General features: G+C 34.8%; 1 protein-coding gene across 1 annotated transcript in view; it reads left to right on the top strand.

Annotated features, from left to right (window-relative positions):
* The first annotated feature begins 4,917 nt into the window (after nt 1-4,917).
* Adgrg4 (adhesion G protein-coupled receptor G4) overlaps nt 4,918-22,144 on the top strand; it is an 87,592-nt gene continuing 70,365 nt past the window's right edge. Inside the window, exon 1 of the mRNA XM_026392201.2 lies at nt 4,918-5,422. Within this exon, the coding sequence (XP_026247986.2) occupies nt 4,918-5,422 (505 nt within the window). The remainder of the gene's footprint in view (nt 5,423-22,144) is intronic.

Here is a 22,144-nt window from a genome sequence, read left to right as displayed (position 1 = left end):
TTGCTTAGTGCCTCGCTAAGTTGCTGAGGCTGGCTTTGAACTCATGATCTTCCTGCCTCATCCTCTCAAGCCACTGGAACTACAGGCTTGCCCTACCATACCTGGCTATTATTATAAATTAAACATACAATTATTTGACCTATAGCAATTCCACTCTTGGTACAAGTCCAAAAGAAATGAAAACATGTTGTTAAGACAAAATCAATGGCAAAAATCATAGAAGATTGTTCATTGTAGCTAAAGGCAAAAACAACCCAAATATCTATTAACAGATGAATCAACAAATGAAATGTAATATGCGTATGGTGGAATAATATTCAGCTATGGAAAGTAATGAGGTACTGATACATGCTTCAACATGGATGAACATTATACTAAATGTAAAAAGTCAGGCACAAAAGGCCACATATTGCAAGGTTTCATTTATATGACATGTCCAGAGTAGGAAAAATTACTGAGATAGAAAACATAATAGTGATTGCCATTTATGGGGGATGGGGCAGAGCACAAACACAGAATGATTGTTTAATGAGACTGTTTAATGTTTGGAGTGATAAAAATGTTCTGGAATTAGATAAAGATATTGTTTGTATATCATTGTGTATATGCTAAATGCCACTGAATTGTACATTTTAAAATGGTATAAATAGTGAACTTCATATTATGTGAATTTTCCCAGTACAAATAAGATGGTGGTTCATGCTCCTGGGGCTGTAACATATGCATTTTAATAAGGCTTTTGATGAGTTTTTCCTAACATGGAATGCACTTATGTTATAATGTTAAGTAAGCAAGGGACCAAATTTTCCATACGATATGATCTCAGCTATAAACACACAGACTCAAACAAAGCCCCCCTCCCCCGACACACAGTCAAAGAAGTCAAAGGAAATACATCAACCTGTTATTGCTGATTGTCTCTTGGTGTCAGAACTATCTGGCTGACTTCATTCTCATCCTTTTACTTTCTAATACTTTTCATTTTTTTTCTTTAAAAAATGTACAGTATTACTTTTATAATGCAACAAAACACCTCCTTTAAAAAAATAAACTAGAGAAAGCAATAAATGGGATTTAAAATAAAAGGAAAGAGCAGACAGAGATGAAGAGATGCAGGAAAGTCAAATTCAAGAGAGAATACACTTGTGTGTGTGGGGGTGGGTGGGTAATCATGCAATTTGGACTTCAAAATTGCCAGGGAACAGATGGCAGCATCCGAGCAGACATCTGCAATGGATAGCAAAATCATATGCAAAGACACAAGTGGCCTTTCAAGCAGGCCCTTGAGAGACCCATGGTGAAGGCTGTTTGCCTGGCCAAACAAGGGCCAAACCCCTCTCCTCCTCATCACAGCCCCTCCTCCTCTGGGTCCTGCTAGAGGCCTGGAGGCTGCAGGAAGGCTCAGCACAGATGTTCTTGCATGTGTGAGGGAGAGAACAAGGTTGTGGGAGAAGAGGTTTCTGTCAATGACACTGGTAAACACTGCAACTGACATTTACATGGTACTTCATAGTTTATAAACATTGTCACACAGATCACCTCAATGTTAGTTGTTATTGTATCATCTTTTATAATGGCCTTGTGAGGAAGGCAATTATTATTCCCATTGTACACAGACGTGACATGAGTTTATTTATTTAACATTTATATGGGGCTCACTATCTTCCAAACACTGTCCTGAGAGCTTTACATGCACTAATTGTCCATGTCCACAAAGCTAGTGAGAGACAGAACTGGGGCATGCATCCAGCTTTTAAGACTTGTGACACCACTCTTCTGCTGATGTCTAAGTAGAATTTATCTCTGTCTGCAGAAGCTAAAGTAAGGCCAAACTAATCTTTTCTTCATTTCTCTCTTCCTCCCTCCCTCCCTCCTCTCTCTCTCTTTCTATTTTTCTTTCTTTCTTTCTTTCTTTCTTTCTTTCTTTCTTTCTTTCTTTCTTTCTTTCTCTCTCTCTCTCTCTCTCTCTCTCTCTCTCTCTCTCTCTCTCTTTCACTATTCATCCAACCATCAGTCTATCTATATTTTTTCTGATTATAAATGCAAAATATGATTATTTAAAATGCGGTAATTACTTAAATAAATAATACAGAAAATAAAAATCTCCCTAAATCTCCTATTTAAAGATACTCATTCTTAACTGTTTGATACACTCTTCCAGACTTTCTTCTATGTGTATACTAACACACATATATATATTTTATTTTTAATAAATAATACTATACTTACACTTAAGTAACTCCCCTTTCACATAATTTTAAGACTTGAAAATTTCTCCATGACTATATATGTCTACTTTATATGCTTTAGTACTTCATTGCACAGAAGTAGCAATTTTCCTAACTAGCCACTTATGAATAGACACGTTTTTTTTTCATTTTTTCATGATTAGAAACAAAGCTGCAGTAAATATCCTTGTACTCACACCTTTGTATATATGTATATTTTTCTACAATAAATTGATGGAAATTGAGTTTCTGGGCCAAAAGTATACACACAATTTACTGGGCATGGTGGTGCACACCTATAATCCCAGCAATTTGGGAGGGAGGATCACAGGTTTGAAGCCAGCCTCAGAAATTTAGTGAAACTGTAAGCAACCCCATGAGAACCTGTCTCAAAATAAAATATAAAAGGACTGGAAATGGGGCTCAGTGTTGAAACACTCCTGGTTCAGTCCCTGGTATCAAAAAAATAAAAGTATATACACAATTAAAATTGTCATAGAAACTGGCAAATTGTCCTTCAAAAACCCTACTCAACTGGTACTCCCACCAGCACCATATAAGAATTAGTCATTTCCCCAAATGTTTGCCAATGCTGGGTACTATCAATCTTCTATGATTTTATCAATCTAGTAGGCAAAATGGTATGTTATTACTGTTTTAATTTGTGCTTAAAAATGGTGAGGTGGCATCTTTTTTTATTGTTGGCCTTTATATTTTTGATTTTGTAAATTGCTCATTCTTCCCCCTTGGCAACTGGTTTTATATTAGTATATTGCAGAGAGGAGAGGCCCTTGTAGACCATATGAGACTATGATACATTCTGTTTTTAAGCAACAAGTAAGTCATGAAGATTTATATTCACCATAAAACCAGTTCTTAAATGTTTTATTTGACGTCATTTGGAGGGCTGAGCGGAAAAGCAATGTTAACCAACAATAATCAAGAGTTAGATATCATGGTGTTACTGTCTTGTGGGATTAACTCTTGATTTATTAGCTACATGAAAGATGATAAGATAATACCATATACCAAGAACAGAAATAAGCATTTTCTCATCTATCATAGATAATTGAACAATAACTGGCGGGTGGATAATATGAATTCCTGCACATGGGTATGCTGTGTGTGTGTGTGTGTGTGTGTGTGTGTGTGCACATGCGTGTGCAGGTTGAGTGTGTGCATGAATGTGTGTGTGGGCAAGCATATACATGTGCTTGTTTGGTTTTGGAGGCTATTCAGTAAAGGAATGGAGGGAGAGAATTTTGAATGGGCAGAGAATATCCGAAGGCTCTCATTTGGAGGCATCTCCAAGAAGCAGGGCAGTAGTCACTTCCTTCCAGCCTCTATAGTGTGCTGCTATGGCTGTCACTGTTTTGAAGTAGTGGTCCCAACATTATGACTCTAATTCAGAGAGAAGTTAACAATTTTATTCTTCCACAAAGCTCTTTTTGGTTTGGCTTGGTCTGTCCTGGGCATGGAACTAGGTTGACATTAGGCAAACCGTGGATATTTTCCCAGTGGCCTAGGGCTGTGACACTTGTAGTGGTGATAATATCACAATTTAATAGCTTCCTATGAGACAGGAGAAATACCTGATTTAAATTTTCAAGCTGCCTGCCAAAAGACTGTACCAATGGAAATGTACACTTGAGAAGGCTTTGTGTACATTATCTCACTTAATCTTCAAATACTCAGTAGACAGGGACCACCTGGCCTAGATTCCAATGTGAACTGTGGTCCCTTTTGTTGGGCAAATATAAAGCACTATGGTTCTAAATCCTCATTTAGCTGAAACAAACATTTAGGCCCAGGGAGGTTCACTTACTTGCTCAAGTTTAAACTGATGTGTGTCAGTTGGAGCTGGGATTCCACTCCAGGCTCTCTGACTTTATAACCAATGATAACTGGGTTCATGGCTGTCTAGAGTGCCTTAAGCTCTCTCAGCGGGGAGAGGGAAGGAGGGCATCCAGATGCATTCAGGGCAGTGCCATCTCTTCCATTCCTTATTCCAAGCTGAAACCCCCAAATTTCAATATTGTCCAGCTCGTCATCCTTCAGGCCTTTGCCAGTGATTTTTCAGTGAGAAGAAGTCTCCAGAGACAGAATAAAACAGGTCTTTTGGCTCAGAACAGGCATTGAAGAAACAAATCTCTGTGGAATCATGAATATAATAAGGTGGTTAGGTGGGTCAAAACAATTCTCTTTTGATTATATATATGCATGAGAATTATATGGAGAAAATCTGAAGTCTATACTGTCTTTCTTTGGCTTCTTACCCCAACTAGCCACACATTTCTAATGGCCCCAAATTGTCCAGCTGGTATGGGCTCTGGGAACACTAATCTAACTTTTTATATTAGCCCAGGCAAAGTATAATTAGGAAGAAATGCTTCTGCCAAAAACATCACATGCCAATGTCAAAAAGAGATGATTTTTGTTATATCTACAATTTGCTTATTTGTATCAGGATTGATTCATAATTATATTGTGCAATTTGAGCATACTGCCAAAGATGGTAAAAAATTTAACTGAAATTATTTGATTTGTTTTCTCTTTCTCCCTTCTCGAAATCTGGACAGATACAGTTTCACTAAAAGGAAAAAAGCTGGATTTTTATGGAAAAAGTGACACATATGTAAGCCTGGCTAAGACCATTCCTGAACTGAGCCAATTCACAACATGTATTGATATGGTAGCCAAAAATGGCAAGCCAGGTTATTGGAAGGCCTTCTCCTATATTACTAACAACACTGTGCTGGGCAGAGAAGACTTACACCTTGGACTTGCAGGGGACCATCGGCATCTAATACTATACAACTTGGGCAAGACCTTTTATATCACTTATCGACTGATTCCATTTAAATGGTATACAATATGCTTGATATGGGATGGGGTGAAGGGAAGATTAGATATTTTCCTGAATCAAAAAAGGTTAGTGATAATAATGGATGAGCCACGCAGCCTGACACCTAATGGGACTCTGGTCTTAGGGCACTTGCCCAAGAATGAAGATGGCCAGGTGAAAAAAGTGGCACCTCACTTTACTGGCAGCTTATACTACTTTCAACTCTGGGACCACATCTTGGAAACTGAGGAGTTTATGAAGTGTTTAGATGGAAATATCATTAGTTGGGAAGAAGATATTTGGATTCTCAACAAGATCATCCCAACTGTTGACAGGACACTGCGCTGCTGTGAGTAACTAATTAATTTTTCTCCTTAGCAAGATTAGCATAAATGCTACGCCAATGAATCCACTCTTCCATCAATGTTCTGGCAAGAGCCTGAGATTGCCACAATTTTTCATTTACTTTTAATATACGGCAAATATTGTTTTCATTTACCTTTTATTTTGATATAATTTCGAATTTACACAATTATTGTAAGAATAACAACATATTTCATACTCTTAGATTCATCAATGGTTAACACTTCCTTATATACTTTATCATCCTCCATATCTTTTTATTTTTTATTTCTTTATTTTTTGGTACTAGGAATTGAACCCAGAGACACTTTACTATTAAGCTACACTAACAGTCCTTTTTCCTTTTTTTTTTAAAATTTTGAAACAGGGTCTCACTAATTTTCCCAGGCTGGCCTCAATCTTCCTGACTCAACTACCTGAGTTGCTGGCATTACAGGTGTGCACCACTGTGCCTGACCCATCCTCTGTATTTTAATCTTTTTCATTTCTCTTCTCTTCCTCTTCCCCCTCCTCCTACACACATAAAACACACACACACACATACATAAAACACACACACAGGCATCTAATTTATTTGTGAATCATTTGAGAGTAAGTTTCAGGCATGATTCCCTTTTATCACTAAATACCTCCGTGCATTTTCCCTAAGAATAAGGAATTATCTTACTTAAGCACACTGTATATTCAAAATTAGAAATTTAACATTGATACAATACTTATATCTAATTCACAGTTTATATTCAAATTTAGTGAATTCTTTTAATAACTTTCTTTATAGCTGTTTTTGATTGATCTAGGATCCAATTCAGGAGCATACATTGTATTTCGTTAGAATGTCTCTTTAGACTTCAATCTGGAAGAGACCCTCAGTCTTTCTTTGTTGTTATGGTTTGTATATGAATGGTCCCCCAAAAATTCTTGTGTTAATGCAGGGATGGATGAAATGATTGGATCATAAGAACTGTCACTTAATCAGTCCATTCTAATTTGAATGAAACAACTGGGTATTAACTGTAGGTAGGTGGAGAATGGCTGGAGGAGGTGGGTCACTGCGGGCATGACCTGGAAGGGTTCATTTTTTTCTGTGACCCCTTCCCCCTCCTCTGTTATCTGGTTGCTATGAGGAGAGCAGCTTCCCTTCCTTCCCTACGCCCTTCTTCCATGATGTGCTCTCAAGTTAGTTGGAGTGCAATGGATTTAGCCCACCTTGAAGTGAACCTCTGAGTCAGTGAGTCAAAAGAAACTTCTCCTTTTAGTTGTTCTTGTCACGTATTTTAGTCACAGCAATGAAAAGCTGACTGACACACTTACTTGTCTTTCATGACTTAGACATTTCTAGCATACGGTCCAGTTATTTTGTGTAATTTCCCTTAATTTGGGTTTGTCTAATATTTCCTCATGGTTAACTTTATGCTTTGTATTTTGGCAAGAATACCACAGAAATGATGTTGTTCTTCTCAGTGCATTATTACATCAGTAGACACATGGTGCCAATTTGTCCCATTATTTGAGATGATAACTTTGATCACTTGATTCTGATCTCTGGCAAATTTTTCCATAGTAAATGTGTTTTTTTTCTTTGTAATATTAAGCAATTTCTGGGGGAGAAGTTTGGGGGCTACATAAATACCCTATTCTTATCAAACTTTTATCCAGTAGTTTTATATCTATTGATGATTCTTGTCTGAATCACCAGTTACTATACTGGTGGCAAACTCCATTCTTTTTCTCCACTTATTAGTGGACATTCTAAAAGAATAGTTTTCTCTTCTTCCACATTTACCTGTTCATTCATTCATTTATGTGTTTATTTATATGAGCATGAACTCATGGATTCTCATTTTATTCATTGGATTAAAATCTGTTACTATTGTTTATTTTGATATTCAAATTGGCCCAAATTTAGCAAGTGGGGGCTCTCCAATCTGGCTTTTGTGTCCCTTTGACATACCCCATCATTCTTTGAGCATTTTCTTATTTTTTGGCACAAGATACTCTAGGATCATCTTGTATTTTTTCTCTTCAGCCCAAGAATCAGATGTTTTACCAAGGAGTGCTGGTTCTTTTAGCTGGGAATGGTATTCATAAACCAATTCACTTTTCTTGTGAATGTAATGATGATATTGAAGAACTATTTGGATAGTGTTCTTGTAAAAAATCCTCTCTTCTTGGAATTATGCATGCATGTTTCTCCTCTCTGCTTTAGAGAAGGAAATATAGGATTGTTTTTCTCTGTAAAATCCCACTCTTCTCATTGCCAGTCTTCTCCACCATCATCAACAACAGTCCTGAAGCATGGATCACAATCAGTGATAATAGCATCAAAATAGAATTTTTCTCATTTCCTGAAAGGTTCACTTATTCTTGGGGTATTGTTTACTTATGAATTTGGAAGGAGAACAATTAGGGAGGGAGTAGGGGCTAGATCCAAGCCTAAGAGGGCTCTCATAGACTGTTGGGATATACTTTCATCAACAGCCCATATGTTGTTTGAGTTAATGGTAGAGGCACATTGCAGGGGATTTCTATTTCTTTGAGATTAGACCGATGCAAAGAAAGAACAAAAGCTATTTCTTTGTGCTGCTAACTGAAGGCACTGTTTTTTCTCTTTTCTGAACTCTTGAAAATAAAGGAGAACAGTCCTAGCTGGCTCTGAGCATAAAACTGAGCTAGGAACTAGTAGGTTAACTCTGATCAGCTCAAGTAAAGCAGTTTAAAATAATTTTATGTTTGATCTACGGAAACAAAAGTATGGCCCTAGCAAACTCACATGTTTTATAGTGGTATTTAAAAATTGAATCTGGTCACCTAATGACCTTTAATATTTGGCTGGTAAATAACTAAATCTAATTAATGCGTTAAAGTGCTATACAGCTCTTATTTATTTTGCTCTTTTGTACACTTTTTAAATTTTGCAATCCACTCTATTGGTTGGGTTGAGTCTTTATGTGCATAACACACAAATAATCCAACACAACACAAGAAAACACTACCTAAAATGACAAGTAAAAAAAAAAAGGTAGAAAATATTCTCTCTACTTTTCAGATTTCAAGTGTTGATTCCATATCTTTATTCAAGAGTTCCTAACCTGAGGACCAGAATTGGTTGAAGAAGTTGGCAAAGCCCTTGAAATCATATGCAATATCCTAAAAATGCAAGGTGGATCTTTTTCAGGGAGAGTCAACATGTTTTATCTCATCCTAACAATATAATTGCTGCCTTTGACTAAGTTCTTATCATGTGCCAGGCATTTTATAGATGAAGAGAGAGGCTCAGAGAGGTTAAGTGTATTGCCTAAGGTCACCAATGAAATAAACAGTGGAGTTGACATTTAAACAAAGATGTGTCTAGTTGTAAAGTCCATGTTCTCTTCACCCCTATCTCATGCAGGACTCTCTCAAGGGATTCTATGGCCCCAAAAAGGTGGTGAACCACTGGCTTAGAAGCTTCCATTGATAGAAATTTCTGGCACTGATAACCCACCTGGGGGGATCAAGTTATTAGCTGGAGTTACTGTTGGCCTCACCACTGAAGGAACTATAACACCACAGAATTTCTTTTACTTTTGTCTTGGCTATATCACATGTAGAGAAAGGGTGGCAATGTATGAATAAATATGAGTAATGTCTGGGTTTAACTTTGCCTAACAAATTGGTATTTATGGTCCATAGAAGGATTATGACCTTTAAAAATAAATTTTAATGAGCAGATTGCTAGGTTACAATTCTCCATAAATGTATTTACACATAAATTATATATATTTATATATTCATAAAAAAAGGCTTTTGGGGAAAATTGCTGGAAAACATCAACCCTACCTGGGTTTATTAAATAAGTATCCACTATAGTTGGAGATGTCTGAGGAATATTTAAATAACATAGTGATAAATAATTACAGTAAAGGTGCCATTCATTAGAAATTTATTTTGGGGGATATTTGTACCTTCTTTTCCTTATTTTAAAAAATTATAAATAGAATATATATGGATGTGAATAAAATAGATTTAAACAATATGAAATATATGAAGTATAAAGTAAAACCTGCTCTTCATCCTCTACATAGAAATGTCTATTTTTCTTATGGGTTTATAAAGTGAGTGTGTATGGGCACATATATATGCATGAATGCATGTAGTTTAAAAACAAAGATAAAACATACATACATATTATTAAAAAACTTGATTTATTTTAATGATCTTATCATGGACACACAAGTACATTTAAATCTATTTTAGGGTTATTTATATTTCATTGTGTAGATGTAACATAATTCACTTAACCTTCCATTAATGCATATTGAAATTGTTTTAGTTTTTTTTGCAGTTACAAATAATGCTACAGTAAGTTCCTCATACATACATACATCTTGTTATACTTGGGCTTGCAATTTCATAGGCCAAATTCCTAAAAGTAGAATTTCTCAGAAAAAGTACATAAGCTTTTACAATTTAAATTGACTTATAATTTTCACTAGTTATTCCACTAATTCAACTATTCATTAGTCTCTTAAAATTAGTCTCTTAAAGTAAAATTAACACATACAGTTAAAAAACTAAAATTACACAAAGATATAAATCCAAACTAAAAGTCTCTTTTCACTTTTTTTAAAAGAGAGAGAGAGAGAGAGAGAGAGAGAGAGAGAGAGTGTGTGTGTGTGTGTGTGTGTGTGTGTGTGTGTGAGAGAGAGAGAGAGAGAGAGAGAGAGAGAGAGAGAGAGAGAGAGAGTTTGTATGTGGTGCTGAGGATCGAACCTGGGCAGCACGCATGCCAGGCGAGCGCGCTACCGCTTGAGCCACATCCCCAGCCCCAAGTCTTTTTTCACTTTAATCTCCCACCGCAGGTATCTATCTCACCACAGAAAAAAATTAAGAATTTTTTAGGTAGCCAGGTATGACTTGGGAAGCTGAGGAAGGAGGATCACAAATTCAAGGTCAGCCTCAGTGACTTATTGAGACACTGTCTCAAAAGGAAAAATTAAAAGTTCTGATTATGTAGCTCAGTGGATAAGTGTCCCTGGGTTCAATCCCTGGTACAAAAAAAATTTCTTAGGTATACTTGCAGAAAAAATGCAAACCTCAGGTTTACATGTACGCATTATATATTTTTCTTTTTTATCACGGCTGGGATCATCATTATATGCATAGCCATCTGCATCTATTTTTTTAAAAAAATTAATAATATATTTTGGAGATATTTCCATGTCATATAATATAGAACTATCTGATTATTTCTAGGGGTGGGCTGCTGAATAGTATGATAGAATAAGAATATGCTATAATTTATTCAACAAGCTCTATTTTAAGGACTTTGAATTTATTTCCAATTTTTAGCTATGAGAAAAGTGTAGAAGATTTTTTAAAGTAAAGTGTGGTGACAGATATGTCTTGGAAGAACCATTAAGACCTGATCATAAACTGAAGATCCTCTTTAGGTATGGTGAACATAATTTCCTAATTTCAACTTGGAAACATGATCCAACAGAGAATTTGTTCTGACCCAGGAATGTATGAAGATGAAGAGTCTCACAAAGGCATGCAGATTAAATTACTCTGAGTTATACATTTGAGGAATCCTTTCTATTGAAAAGAATGAATTCACATGAATTAAGTCCATCCTGGGAAATCTACACTGTATTAAAACATAGTGTTCCTCTATCTGTTGGGTCATTGATTTGCTGAGGATTATTAATTGACCTAATGCTCCAACTGCTTTGAATAATGTTATGAACCAACCATTAAAATATGTAGAGGTGGATTGCATAGTTTATGTATTTTCTAAAGGCCTTTGTTGTCCTACTATTAATCCTTCTATCCAATTATCAGCTCTCTTATGAAGGATTCCATAGTGATGGACTCTATAGCTAAAAGGCAATTTGGTCTTGCCCTTGTACATCAATTCTCTGTGCTCCCCTCGTTTTTCATCACGAAAGATAAGCATGAGCTATTTGTACTTTCTTCAAAGCTTTCTTATTTGTATTCTCCTGCACAGACTGACATTCTCCTATAGATTCATACATGGAGACTCTAACCTGTCTCTCTATCACAAGATTCATTTTTCATGTCCTTGCTTAAAAACTGAACACAGACACCATTTTGAAAAAATATCTCCCTTATCATCTTAAAGATGCTCATTTCATATTTTTAGTACCCCACTGGTAAATCTGTTTGTGGCACTTTCTGAGCCACCATTATCTCCCACAAATCTAATCAACACATTGAATTATATTTATAGAGGTCGTGATTGAAAGATAAACCAGATGCGATATGTGGGCTAGAACAACACACAGATTTAATATGATGTGATATATCCAAATCACAACCAGAATTTGGTACCTTAGCAAATGTTCTACTTAATATTCTGTTGGCAGGTACATCTGCCTCAAAATGCCTCATAAATATTCAACTACTCTATACCTCTGTTCTCTAACTCCCAATGATTACAATAATACAATTTTGTCTAGAGTGAAAGAGCAAATGGCAATTAAGCTCACAGGCCCCTGTGAATCAGCATGGATTATCACCACTTTAATATACACAGACAGCAAAGCTCATGTAAATAATTTGTGGAAGTGATCACTTGTTCACAACAGGACTAGAATGAGTACAGTTTCTGGGCTATATGGTAATTGCATGATTCATTTTTACAAGAAACTGCTGGACTAGTTTCTAAAATGAATGGCCCAGATGTCTTTCAATAGGTGAATGGGTAAGAAACAGCAACAAAAACTGCAATGCATTCTTGAACAGTTCTTATACCACTAAAATTCCTCATGTCACCCTTTTATAATGATACTTACCTCTTTCCCATCATTCCTTCCCACCCCCCTTTATTACCCCAAACTCTAATTCTTGACAATCACTAATTTGTCCTCTATTTCTAAAATTTTGTCATTTCAAGAATATTATATAAATGGAATCACATAGTATGTGACCTTTTAAGGTTGACTTTTCAGCATCATTCTCTGGAGAGTCATCAGGTAGTTATGCATAACAATAATTTGTTCTTTTTTATTGCTGAATAATATTCCATAGGGTGGATACATTGAAGTTTTTGTTACTATTTCTTACCCATTCATCCATTGAAAGACATCTGGGCCAATTCTAATTTTTATTGCAAAAAATCATTATGAACATTTATGTACAGGTTTTTGTATAAGCAAAAATTTTCATTTCTTTGGAATAAATGCTTATAGTGAAGTTTCTGGACTATATGGTAATTGCATGATTCATTTTATAAAAGAAACTGCTGAACTATTTTCTAAAATGCCTTTGACATTTTACATTTCCACCAGCAATGTAGGAATGATCTATTTTCTCTGCATCCTTGCCAGCATTTTGTGTTATGTATTTTTTTAATTTTAATCATTCTTGTAAATGTGTAGTAATATCTCATAGTAGTTTTAATTTGCATTGCCCCCATATGAGTTTGAACATCTTTTCCTGTGCTTACTTGTCTTCTTTATTTTTCCATTGGTGAAAAGCCTGTTCCTGTCTTTTGCCTTTTTAAAAGAATTGGGTTGTTTGTTTTACTTTTGAGATTTGAAAATTCTTTACATATTCTAGTCCTTTGTTAGTTATCTGTTTTGCAAATATTTTCTCCTACTCTATAGATTTTTAAAAATCTTTCCACATGGGGTTTCTCAGAGAAAAGCTTTTCATTTTGAGAAAGTTTAACTTATCAATTTACATTTTATGTATCATAGTTTTGGTGTCAAGTCTAAGAACTCTTAGCACTAGATTCCAAAGATTCTCTCCTGTTCTTTTTTTTTTCCCTAAAAATGTAATAGATTTGTATTTACATTTAAGTCTGTGATCCCTTCTGAGTTAATTTTTGCTTAGGGTATGAAGATTAGGTTGAGGTTCATAATTTTTGTGTCTGTGGATGTCAATTGCTCCAGTACTGTTCATTGAAAATGTTATCCTTTTTTGGAATTGAGTTTGTACATTTTTTGTTTCTCTTTTTTTTGGGGGGGGGGCGGGGATACCAGGGATTGAACTCAGGGGCACTCAACCACTGAGCCACATCCCCAGCCCTATTTTGCAATTTATTTAGAGACAGGGTCTCACTGAGTTGCTGAGGTTGGCTTTGAACTCATGATTCTCCTGCCTCAGCCTCCAAAACCAGTGGTATTACAGGCATGCACCACCATGCCCAGATGTAGGTTTTTCAAAAACCAGTTGAGCATATTTATATGGGTATATTTCTGAGGCTTCTATTTGTTTAATTCATCTTGTGTCTATCCTTCTGCCAATACTATACTGTCTTGTTATAGCTATATATTACGACTTAATATTATTGAGTCCAGTGATTCCTCTCACCTTACCCTTCTTTTTAAAAGTTGGTTTATTATTATTCTAAGGCTTATGCATTTCTTTAAATTTCTGTAAATTTTCAGACTGTACCTGCATAAAACCTGGTTGGAATTTTAATGGGAATTACATTATATCTGTATGTCATTTTTGGGAAAACTGGCGTCTTTACTAAGTTAAAATTCCCAACCTAAGTACATGGTATGCCTTTTCATTTTTTTATAGTTTTATTTGGTTTATTTCGTTAGCATTTTGTGATTTTTGACATATACATATTTTGTTAATCACTGGAGTTATCGTAACTAGCTTCTTGGTTTCTACCTGTTCTTTTTTTACGATGCAGAAATGTAATTGATTTTTGACTGTTAATTTTGTAATCTGTAACCTTACTAAACTCAATTATAGTTTATTGTGGGAGATTCTTTTTTTCCATGGGGATTATTTGGGATTTTCTGTGCAAATAAACCATATAATCCGCAATGCCTTTTTTTCCTTGCTTCATTGGAGAGACTCTAACTTCTGCTATGACACTGAGTAAAAGTAGCAAATGGATATCCTTGCCTTGTTCCTAATCTTCGTGGGAAAGCATTTCTTCTTTCACCACTGTAGTTGATGTTTGCTTTGTGTTCCTTGATGATCCATTTTACCAAGCGTCTATAAATTCCACTATTTTTTTAAGTTGTAGTTGGATACAATACCTTTATTTTATTTTGAACTTCTCTTCCTGTGCTTACTTGCCATCTTTAGATCTCTATTGGCGAAAAGTTTATTCTTGTAAATGTGGGAGTTGGTGGAATTCCTTTTATACATCAAGTAATATAAGCATATGATTTTTCTTCTTTAGCTCATTGAAATAATGGGTCATGCTGATTTTTTGTTTTTCTGATGTTGAACCAGCCTTCTATATCTGGAATAAGGTCAACTTAGTCATGATGTATAATCCTCTGTATATATTGCTGCTTTCAACTTATATTAATATTTTGTTGAGGATTTTTGCTTTAAGTTTAGAAGACATCTTAGTCTATGAATTTTTTTGCCATACTATCTGCGATTTCAGTATTAGGATAGCATTGGCTTCATAAAATACATTTGAAAGCTTTAATTTCTCTTCTCTTTCTGGAAGAGATTGTATAAGATCAATTTGATAGTAAACTCCAATGAAATCATCTGAGCCTGGATATTTCTTTTTCTAGAGCTTTTTAATTACTAGTTCAATATCTTTAATGGTTGTGTTGTTATTGCCTTATTATCTTTTTAATGGCTACAGAATGTGTAGTAATATTCTATTTCATTCCTGATATTGGTGTTTTGTAACTTTTCTCTTTTTCACCTTTATTAGTCTCACTGGAGATTTTTCAGTTTTATTGACTTTAAAAGAATCAACTTTACTCCTTTAATTTTTCTTTTGTTCTTTTTTTTCTTAGCTATTTTCAACTTCATTGAGTTCCTTTGTGGTTTTATTATATCTTTTCTTCTGCCCACTTTGGATTATCTTCCTCTGTTTTTTTCTAGGTACTTGAAGTGGAAGCTGAGATCATCATTTTGAGACTTTTTTCTGTTGCCTACCTTTGGTGCTATAAATTTCCTTCACAGTACTTACTGCTTTAGTTGTGTCTCACAAAATTTGTTATATTGTATTTTACTTTTATTTAATTCAATTAAAAATTTCTTAACAATGTCTTCTTCAAATTGAGGATTATGTAGAATTGTGTTAAAAATTTTCCTATGGTCTTTCTTTTTTAATTTATTTTTTATTTATATATGACAGCAGAATGCATTACAATTCTTATTACACATATAAAGCACAAATTTTCATATCTCTGGTTGTATATATAGTATATTCACACCAATTCGTGTCTTCATACATGTACTTTTTATAATAATGATCAAAACATTCACCATCATTTCTAACCCCATGCCCCCTCCCTTGCCCTCCAACCCCTCTCCCCTATCTAGAGTTCGTCTATTTCTCCCATGCTCCCCCACATCTCACTATGAATCAGTCTCCTCATATCAGAGAAAATATTCGGCATTTGGTTGTTTGGGATTGGCTGACTTCACTTAGCATTATCTTCTCTAACTTCATCCATTTACCTGCAACTGCCATGATTTTATTCTCTTTCATTGCTGAGTAATATTCCATTGTGTATATATGCCACTTCTTTCCCCATTCATCTATTGAAGGGCATCTAGGTTTATTCTGCAGTTTAGCTATTGTTAATTGGGCTGCCAAAAAACCAAATAACCCAATCAATAAATGGGCCAAGGATCTGAAAAGACAGTTCTCAGAAGATGATATACAATCAATCAACAAATACATGAAAAAATGTTCAACATCTTTAGTAATTAGAGAAATGCAAACCAAAACTACTCTAAGATTTTATCTCATACCAGTCAGAATGTTAGAATGGCAGCTATCAAAAATACAAACAACAATAAGTGTTGGCAAGGATGTGAGGGAAAAAGATATACTCATACATTGCTGGTGGAACTGCGAATTGGTGCAGCCAATCTGGAAAGCAGTATGGAGATTCCTTGGAAATCTGGGAATGGAAACACCATTTGACCCAGCTATCCCACTCCTTGGTCTATACCCAAAGGACCTAAAAACAGCATACTACAGGGACACAGCCACAGCAATATTTATAGCAGCACAATTCCTATGGTCTTTCTAAAATTAATTTGTAGTTCAATTCCATAATGATCAGAGAAACAATCTTATGAATTAATTTTTTAAAAATCTGTTTTATGGCTCAGTGTATGGTATGTGTTGAATAATATTCCATGGGTGCTTCAGAAAATGTGTATCGTGCCATTGTTTGTTGGAGTGTTCTAAATGCCAGCTAAATTTCATTGATTGTATTTTAGGCCTTCTATATACCTGCTGATTTTCTGTTTTGTAGTTTTATCAGTTGCTGATAGAGGGTTATTGAAGTCTGCAACTATAATAATGGTTCTATCTACTTCTCCTTTTGATTTATACATTTTTCTCTGCTGTTTGAGTGTGTGTGTATTTGTCTTCCTGATGAATCAAGCCTTCTATCATTGTAAAAGTACTGATGACTCAAGCAATTTTCTTTGTTCTGTACTCTATTAAATATTAATACAGTCACTTTTGTTTATCTTAAACTGAATGTTGGCATATGTAAATTTTCCCATCCTTTATACTTAAAATCTACCTATGTCTATAACTGAAGTGCGTTTTTTTTTTTTTCGGTAAAAAAACAATTTGTGGATTACTTGAATATATGTTAGGATTTCATCTTGATTTATTTTATTTCATTTTTTATTTTTTTAATATTTTATTTACATTTTTTAGTTTACAGCAAACACAACATCTTTGTTTGTATGTGATGCTGAGGATCAAACCCGGGCCGCACACATGCCAGGGGAGTGCACTACCGCTTGAGCCACATCCCCAGCCCCGATTTATTTTATTTTTAATGTTTTGAGTTTATCTCTGTTTATTCTTCTTATGGTTGCTCTTGGTATTTCAATATAAAAATGTGACATTACAAGTCTAATGGTATTAACATTTTACTACTTTGAGTGAAGTATGGAAACCTTGCTTCCAATTTGGTTCCTTACCTTTGTTATTTAAATTTTACTGTATTGAGTAACAGATAGTGCTACAAATTTTTCTCTTAATCATCAAATATGATTTATAAATCTCATGAAGGAAATGATAGTCTATTGTGTGTACCCATATTAATGTTGATTGCTCCTTCTTTCTTCCTGATTCTCCAAGATTCCTTTTTACAAATAATTTCCTCCAGTTCCATCCATTTACTGGCAAATGCTAAAATTAAGGCTGAATAGTATTCAATAGTATTGTGTATATATACCACATTTTCTTTATCCATTCACCTACTAAAGGGCATTTAGGTTGTTTCTAGAGTTTAGCTATTGTGAATTGAACTGCTATAAATGCTGATGTGGCTGTGTTACTGTAGTATACTGATTTTAAGTCCTTTAGGTAGAAACCAAGGAGTTGGATTTCTAGGTTACAACCAGTGAGATTCTACATCAGATACAACCAGAAGAATGAGAAGTTATACTATATTTATGTATGATGTGTCAAAATGCATTCTGCAGTCACGCATAACTAATTAGGACGAATAAAATAATAATAATAATTTCCTTTCTTTTTGAAGTACTCCCTTTAGTAAACCTGCTAAGGGTAGGCATGCTAGTGAGCAATTATTTTAGTTTTCTTTAATCTGAAAATGTTCTTATTTCCATTTTTTACTCAAGGATAGCTTTGCTGGATATAGAAAACACAGCTACCAGTTCTTTTCTGTCAGCATTTGAAAAATGTTGTGCTACTTCCTATGGCCTATTTCGTTCCAGATGAGAAATCTGCTGTCATTTGAATTGTTGCTCCCTTGTATATGTCATTACTCTTTGGATACTTTCAAGATTTGTTCTTTGTCTTTCAGCTTTCAAAAGTTTAATTATGATGTAATACATAGATTTATTTGGGTTTATATTGTTGGAAGATCATTCAGCTTCCTGAATATGTAGGTTTGTGACTTTTGTCGTTTTCAGGATGCTTTAAATCTTAATTTCTTTTAATACCTGTTTAGTCCCATTGCTTTTCTCCTCTTTTAGAAATTCAATAAGAATGTTGATATTTTGTTATTGTCTCACATGTCCTTAGGGATCTGTTTACTTTTTTAGTCTATTTTCTGTTGTTTCAGTTGGGTGAATTCTATTGTTCTCTTTTCAAATTTATTAACTCTACTGTCATCTCCAATCTGCTATTGAGCCCATCCATGAAATTTTAAAACTATCTGTTATGATATTTTTCAGTTCTATATTTCCATTTGGTTCTTTATAACTTATATTTCTATTCTGAGCTATTTTTTTCATTTCAAGAGAATTTATATTTGCTTGTACAGTTACTTTTATGCTGGTTGCTTTAAAATTCTTGTCAAATAATTCCAATATCTGATTCATCTTGGTGTACCATGAGTCAACTATCATTTTTCATTCAAATTGTAATTTTCTTGTACTTTAATATCATTTCCCTTGTGTCTCTGGGCAGGAAAGAAGAATCTTGGGCCAGACCACTTAGTGCTAGTGGGTTCCTTTTGTTATTCTTCTTGGCTTCTTTGGTATCTCTGGATGAGGGAGAAGAGTCTTAGGGTTGGGCATGGCGGCATATACCTGTAATCCCAGCAACTTGGGAGGCTTAGAGGATCACGAGTTCAAAGCCAGCCTCAGCAACTTAGTGAATCCCCATGCAACTTAGTGAGATTCTGTCTCAAAATAAAAAAAATAAAAAGGGCTAGGGATGTAGCTCAATAGTTAATCCCCCCGGGTTCAATCCTGAGGTAGAAAAAAAATTAATCTCAGACTGCAGGTTCAAAGAGGCTGGTTCGTTTTTTCCTCTTACACCTACTTGACTTAGTGTTTTTGAGTTGCTGAGGAGACTTTTGAGAAAAAAGGAGCAAATAGTCTTTTTAAATATACCTTTTATTTCATTGATTTATTTTTATGTAGTACTGAGAATAGAACCCAGTGCCTCGCACATGCTAGGCAAGCATTCTACCACTGAGCCCCATCGCGAGCCTGCAAATAGTCTTTCCAGACCCAGTTCTGTCCAGCCAGTGTGTTTTTGTAGGCAGAGTTTATTTAGGTCTGCAGGGATGGAAAGGGCTTTGGTTGGCTGCTCATTGTTACCAAGGATTCCAATCAGTTCCCATTGCTAGTGGTGTCATGTTGTTAGAGGGACTCCTTTGTTCTAGAAGTGGATGAGCCTACTTGGACTATGTTCTGTTGCTCTGTTGGAGATTGGGAAATGCAAAGCCTGAGTTGCCTTTTTATAATGGGTTGGGGTAGGCAGGATGTCCACCACTAAATCATTCCTCTATCCTGTGGTTCCAAATCAGTTTGCTTTCATTAGAGTATCATTCGTAACTCTTTGATTATCTCTTGTACCATTTCCAGGATTTATAGTTATTCTTACTTTGAAGAGAAAGGGAAAAGTAGACCTATGTCATCTTGTTTAGTTGATAAAAGTCTCCATTTGCTTTTAACATCAGTTCTTGGGCAATAGAAGTGTGTGTGTGTGTGTGTGTGTGTGTGTGTGTGTGTGTGTAGATGAATAAGGTGCATCAAAATGACAGGGATGATATGGCTAGCATTGTATCTACCTCAATCATTTATAACTTACAACATTTTCTTTCCTGAACAGGATAGGCATTATATTCAATTGAGATAAGTATACCATTTAGGGACTTTAACAAAAAAAACTACACCACATATGGAGAAGAGGAAATGATTGATGAGACAAAACTGTAGTGAACTTCTCTCATTAGAAATGATAGGTGGGAAGAAAGTGTGAACCACTGAATTTAAGAAACACAAAAGTACATGTAGATTACAACAAAAAGGACATGAATATATAAATTATCAAAGAAGTTTATATTCACTATCAAGCCTACATTATACACTAATTATACTGAATATGTTTGCTAAGCCATTGTAATGAATTGCTAGACCTAGGTTTTAAACATTCTTTAGTTCTAGGTTTTAAACATTCTTTAGTTCCTATGGGTCTTGATTCTAAAGAGCTACTGATGTTTGATTGCATTGTCTTTATCTGGGATATGAATGATTCTTTAAAGTAGTTATTCTTCCAAGGAATGGTGCTAGTTTGGGATCAATATTGGTTTTCAATGTCTGGGATAGCATGTTTGCCTTAATGTTTCAGTTTGACAATGTGATATTCTGTTCTAAAGTTTATGTCTTAGAAGATATTTTAGATGATTGTTGTATTTTGTACTGTTCAGCATTTGAAGAATTTGTCTTTTAGTATTGAAGTTTGTTTCTTCTTGATTATATCAGTAGAGCCTTTTTGCTTCTTTCTCTTTGGTGGTTCCATGTAAATTGAGGGCATACATTTATGGGTGCTAAATAATTGAGGCATTGCCATACTGTCTTATTGCTTCTCTAAATATTTTATCTCTGAAAATCTTTTCTTCTCAACATTAAACCTCTCTGGGCCTCATATTTAAATGAAAAGATTGAAAATAATTCCTAAGACTTGGTTTTAAAATTCTGTGATTTTCATGAATGAAGATATAAATTTTTATTAGTAATTACTTTAGAGAAAAAATTTGATACAGCAGGCCCTTTGGGATGTAGGGGGGGGACCTTGCATCTGAAAGATTAAATGGAATTTTTTTTCTGAAAAATAGAAATCCAGGCTTCAGTTTAGAATGGAGTAATGTAAGAAATATTTTCTTTTAAAAATATTTTTAATTTTTTTTAAAAATATTATTTTTGGTTATACATTACAGTAGAATGTGTTTTGACATATCATACATACATGGAGTATAATTTCCCATTTTGTGGTTGTACAATATGTGCAGTTTCACTGGTTGTGTATTAATATATGAACATTGGAAAGTTATGTATAATTGATTCTACTGTCTTTCCCAGTCTATTCTCCCTCCCTTCTCCCCACTCCCCCTGTCTAATCCATAAACCTCCACTTATCCCTCTCCCTTCCCAATGCCTATTATGAATTAGCATCCTCATATAAGAGAGAACATTCAGCCTTTGTTTTTGTGGCACTGGCTTATTTCATTTAGCATGATAGTCTTCAGATTCATCCATTTACTGGTAAATGCCATGATTTCATTCTTCTTTATGGCTGTGTAATATCCCATTGTGTACATGTACCACATTTTCTTTATCCATTCATCTGTTTAAAGGCACATAGGTTGGTTCAATAGCTTAGCTATTGTGAATTGAACTGCTATAAACATTGATGTGGTCACATCTCTATAGTATGCTGATTTAAGTCCTTTGGATATATGCCAAGAAGTGGGATAACTGAGTCTAATGGTGGTTCCATTCCAAGTTTTCTGAGGAATCTCCATACTGCTTTCCAGAGTGGTTGCACCAATTTGCAGTCCCACCAGCAATGTATGTGTGAACCTTTCCCCCGACATCCTTGCCAACATTATTTGTTACTTGCATTCTTGATAATTGCCATTCTGACTGGAGAGACAGTAATTTGTATTTCTGTAATTGCTAGTGATGTTGAACATTTTTTCATATATTTGTTGATCATTGGTGTTTCTTCTGTGAAGTGTCTCTTCAGTTTCTTTGCCCATTTATTGAATATTGGTGGGGTTTTTTGGTATTTTGTTTTTTGAGTTCTTTATATAACCTAGAGATTAATGCTCTATCTGAGGTGCAGATGGCAAAGATTTTTTTTTCCCATTTTGTGGGCTCTCTAGAATAAGTATTTTTTAAGAGATCTCTGGTACTTAAAATGCTACCTTGCTCAACTAATTTGTTTATATTTTTGTAAATCTTATGTTTCTTTTTGAAAGGCTTGCTGGAAATGTTAATAATAATTGTCACATCTATGGCTCAGCCC

Source organism: Urocitellus parryii, chromosome X, assembly GCF_045843805.1.
Source record: "Urocitellus parryii isolate mUroPar1 chromosome X, mUroPar1.hap1, whole genome shotgun sequence".
Lineage (NCBI taxonomy): Eukaryota > Metazoa > Chordata > Mammalia > Rodentia > Sciuridae > Urocitellus > Urocitellus parryii.
Note: the sequence above shows the minus strand (reverse complement) of the source record. Positions and strands in the feature narration are given on the sequence as shown.